Source organism: Olea europaea, unplaced genomic scaffold (assembly GCF_002742605.1).
Source record: "Olea europaea var. sylvestris unplaced genomic scaffold, O_europaea_v1 scaffold244, whole genome shotgun sequence".
Classification (NCBI taxonomy): Eukaryota; Viridiplantae; Streptophyta; class Magnoliopsida; order Lamiales; family Oleaceae; genus Olea; species Olea europaea.
The window spans coordinates 146,849-151,503 of record NW_019242592.1 but is presented as its reverse complement, the minus strand read 5'-3'; the positions used below and the strand labels follow the sequence as shown (position 1 = coordinate 151,503).

Genomic DNA, 4,655 nt, shown 5'->3' with positions numbered 1-4,655 from the left:
TCAGTTGTACACTATATAAAGGGAGGAAAATCACAATTTGAGATACAATTAGAAAAACACAACTTGAGATGATTGATTCCAAAACTATTCTCTATAATTTTACCCTATACTATTTAGACAACTAGATAAATACTCGTTCTTTATCTCCCAATGGTCGTGCCCATAGAAGGAGAGCCACATATGTTTTATTTTGGAGTCGTGTAGTGTCGAAAGAACCCACACGAAGGGAAGACAACATGACTTTAGGACAGCATCCTCGATGTGACTCCCAATGCTTGATTTCCTAACCCTATTATTATTTTATATTATTGTTGAATTATGTTTACCTCTAATTGATTATATTATTATGCTAATTGATAAATTTATCTACACACAAATCAATCAATTTTTCCCAACAATCTAAAGTCGTGTTACGTGATTTGTGTGAATGAATTTCTCTTAGAAGATTCTTTGATATAATTTTAGAATTGTAAGCTGGCATCTTTTGGGATTGAATATTTCACAAATATCTCGTACTGGGAAGGTTGGTTAGAAGTGAATGGAAAACTATGATATATTGGAACTTATTGGTAAAGGTTCTTTTGATTCTGCGCTACTCATCTGTCATGAATTTTTAAATATCCTTTTGGCTACATGTTTCTCTTGTCATATTTTCCTGGAGCAAAACATATTTAAATTTGTCAAATTGGTTGTATAGTAGGTGCACTATCATCATTCACTGCATCATGTTGATGAAGTTTTATTGCTTCCACAGTTTAACTCATGATACTAATGGTCTACCATTTATATTCCAAATATGATGCCAGGCTACTTGGTCATGTTGGCTCCCAGTTTGTAAAAGTACTGTCACGTGGATGATATATTGATTTGTAATTATGTTTTCGTCTAATTGATTATATTATTATGCTAATTGATAAATTTATCTACACACAAATCACTCAATTTTTCCCAACAATTACTTTATATTCTGCTGTTATATTTTTAAGTATAAGCCCCTGTTTGATCCCCATTAAATTACATTCCATTTTTCTCTCTCTTATTTTCAACCACACAATCTTCCATAAAATAATATTATACGTAAATCGAAAATTTTTCCTTCTTTTTCAACTACTCATTTTTCTAAAAAATACTATTCCCCCCCTTTCATTTTCAGGTAATGGGCATCAAACAGGGGCTAAGACAAATTCTTTAGACTACATATAGGACTACTTATAAAGCAAAATGAAATGCCGGTTAACTTGTTCGTATTTATTGACGTCAAAAATCTTATGGGACCCTTTGATCGACTACGAAGATGGCTCAAACTGCTCGGCCACTGGAATATAGGGGGGTGGTCGAAGATACTTCGTTTCTAAAATGAGGCTGTCTTTTAGCTAAAGGAATTCGACAGTTTTGGCTCGATACTAGTCTTTTTATACTTTGCATTGTTTCTTAGACTTCCATGACATCAAACCTAGCTACTTTGTGGCATTATCTAAGTGTAATTCAAATATAAAGTTCTTAGAGAAAAAAAGGGGAAAAAGAGAAAGGCTGTTCTGAAATTGCTTGTCAATGTAACTAAATTAGAGTACAAGACAGGCTCTCTCTATATACGTAGACAAGCTACATATAGCATATGTACTATGTATTAAAACTGTTCATAGGAAAGAGGAAGAAAACTTTGCGAACACTACGTTTTGGTTGGCCTTATTTATGTAGTTCAAAACATTGTTTTCCATTATTTGTGACTACAGCCATATAGCTCCAGCATCTTTCAGCAACATCTTAAGTGAGCCATCAAGATGACGAGTCATGACAGTATCAGCAGAGCCGACAAATTTTCCTCCGATGAACACAGCCGGGACGGCAGGGCTGCACCCTAGCCTCATAAGTGTCATCTCCATTTCTTTTCCTCTCGAGTCCTGATCGAGCTCGTGGGTCATAGGACTCACACCTTGCTCATAAAACAATCTCTTGATAGCATGGCACATGCAACATGTACTCTTACTAAAGATCACCACTGCTTTTTGTGAAGCCAATTTCGCTATACAATCCATCAAATTCAACTAAAACGATTAGGGGAGAGGAAATGTGCACGAGTGGTTTAATGAGTATGCAATGAAGTAGTTAAAAGGGGTGCCAATTTGATGGAAAATACAAGATTTTCTTGAAAAATTTCAATGTTGTGATATATATGGTTCATCTCCTTGTATTTATATAGGCAAGTGAAGGTGTTGGATTTAATAGAATTTTCTATAAGTTTCCAACAAAAATGAAGATTCTTTCATATTTTTGGATATATGCTAAAACAAATGACCCCTTCTTTTGAAATGACATTTGTGGATCATTACAAGTTATATCTACTTGTTCTTGCAATCTTTAAGGCTATTCAGATAAATCAGACACAACTTAAAAGCATATTCACATGTAGCATGATACAATAACCTGATTTTCATTGTCTTTTTTCGTATGCATATAATTTATATACGTGCTATCTTGTGAATGCATGGGGGGACACATGGGGAATGTCAACTATGATAAATGAGAATCTGATAGTTTTGGATAGAGAATATGTGCTCAAACTTGCGTCACTCCCCTGGCTTTCTTGGTAGGACCACCTTGACCAGTGATTTTCAGTGAGTTTTCTTCGTTTTAGAGGAAACCACAGCTAAAATGCTTTATAACATGAATAATGATGAACGAACAGGGAAAAAAATAAACTAATATGGCAGTCCATGATTGAGTTTTTTAATGAATTTTTCCCATTCTCCAATGAAAAATTGCCAAGTGTAGTCCGGAAATGCTTTTCTGTCATTGACTCTAGCCGTGTAACATGATTATTATAACATTGCAACAAAGTAATCCATTTTTACTTGGATTGAACAACAAATCATAGAGGCAAGTTTATCTGGATTTAAACCTCATTAGCGAAAAGTATACAAACATTAAACATCTAACTTTTTTTGGTTAAAACATCATTAAAGCGTAGGCGAACTTTTTAGGCCTCCACCTAGACCCAAGTTACGGTGAGAGGGGTGGAGGTAGGTAGGTTTAAGAAGAACCTAATTGATGATTATTATTTGTTAAAAGTTCAAGATAGTAATAGTACCGGAGGTCAGGTCTAACGCAATGGTATCATTGATCACATTAGAAATCACAATGTCAAAATGAACTAAACAATTGAAATTTGCTATGGAAGAGTTTAGTGCATGGACTACTTTTAGGTTTGTGAGGTGGATCACCCCATCCACATGTCACAAGTTAATTGGTCTAGAGAGATTGAGGAGATTGTGCCAGTTTAGGAGTATTTTGGACCATAGATTAAATCCAATGGTTGAATTTAGTCTTGTGGTCAATTCTCCTTCTCTAATTATGTCACATTCACTCTTGATTATAGTACAATATTTGAATTTCAATTCAAATGGTTTTGGCTATATAATTACAAGACTCCTTCACTTGTTTTATTTGAACTTGGCATAACAAAAGAGAGAGTACAGAGATGTAACCAAGTGGGAGAAGTTCATATCTTCGAGGAAATTCTTGTTGGTTTTCGACAGATCCTTTTCTCGGTATATCCATTATCATTCCCGTGGACGACGATATATGATCTGGTGTGACATAAATATGAGCTCAACATCATTAGATACTCCATTGGTGATATTAAAGAAACTTTGGGTCGATTGGTTCGATTTTTACACTTTGAGAGTTTATGTTTCCACATTTAGTTGTAATAATCATTTATCCACTACATTTTAAACTCTACAAATGGTATCAGAGCTTAGGCCAGTGATATAAAGTGTTAAAACAGCCTGAAAATTGGATTGGAAGTCGAAGGAGTTTGGATGTGGTTGAAAACTAGTAAACCCGAATCTTTAAACCCATTTTTTGAAAAAATGACGCACCTGGTGGACGAACAACGACCACCACCAGACTCCGGACATCAAGCAAAATATTCGGCATAGTGCGTGAGATACACACGCCGTCAGTGGAGGTGGTGCATGAGACCATGCACAGAGGACACATAGGACGCGTGAGAGCGCGTGTAAAGGAATCAGTCGAAGATGAAAAAGACATATTGTTCTATGATGGATTTCTAACCCGTTGATGGTGTTAGATTTCATTTTGGTGCACTGTGAAAGTAGATACAACCTCGAGCAGAAAAGGAAAAACAGAGAAACTTTATTGTTGGCGACTCGGTGGTGTTTCCTGGTGTTACAGCAACTGTTGGATGGCTTAGGGCAGTTAGTAGAGGCGATTTGTACGCTCTAACACCCTCTCGAATTTACAATTGCAATATTGTGTTATTTGCTACCATATTGTTATTTGACTCTTTTGATATTGTTTATCTATTACTTGTTATGATATCATCGCTTATGCATCTACAAAAGTGATTTATACATAAGCTGGTTTACATTTGTGTGTGGGTAAATTGGTTAAGTAAAACTTTTTCGAAAAACATTGTTTTGCTACCATGACCTTTCGAGTTGAATTGGTGCAATTCAATGGTGAGGGAGATTATTCCATTTGGAAGCAAAAAGTGAATGCTATTTTAATTCAACAAAAAGTTTCTAAAGCTCTTGATGACTCTAAAAATATCCTGACGCATTAAAAGCTAAACCGGATGAAATTATTGAGATGAATGAATCACATAGTTTGATTATATTGCATTCCTCTGA

General features: G+C 35.2%; 1 protein-coding gene across 1 annotated transcript; it reads right to left on the bottom strand.

Moving 5' to 3' along the window:
• Positions 1-1,531: 1,531 nt before the first annotated feature.
• Positions 1,532-2,190, bottom strand: LOC111382156 (monothiol glutaredoxin-S10-like). Its single transcript, XM_023006043.1, has one exon. It carries the CDS (start codon positions 2,034-2,036, stop codon positions 1,728-1,730), a length of 309 nt encoding a protein of 102 aa, XP_022861811.1. The 5' UTR covers positions 2,037-2,190; the 3' UTR covers positions 1,532-1,727.
• Between the last annotated feature and the right edge of the window lie 2,465 nt (positions 2,191-4,655).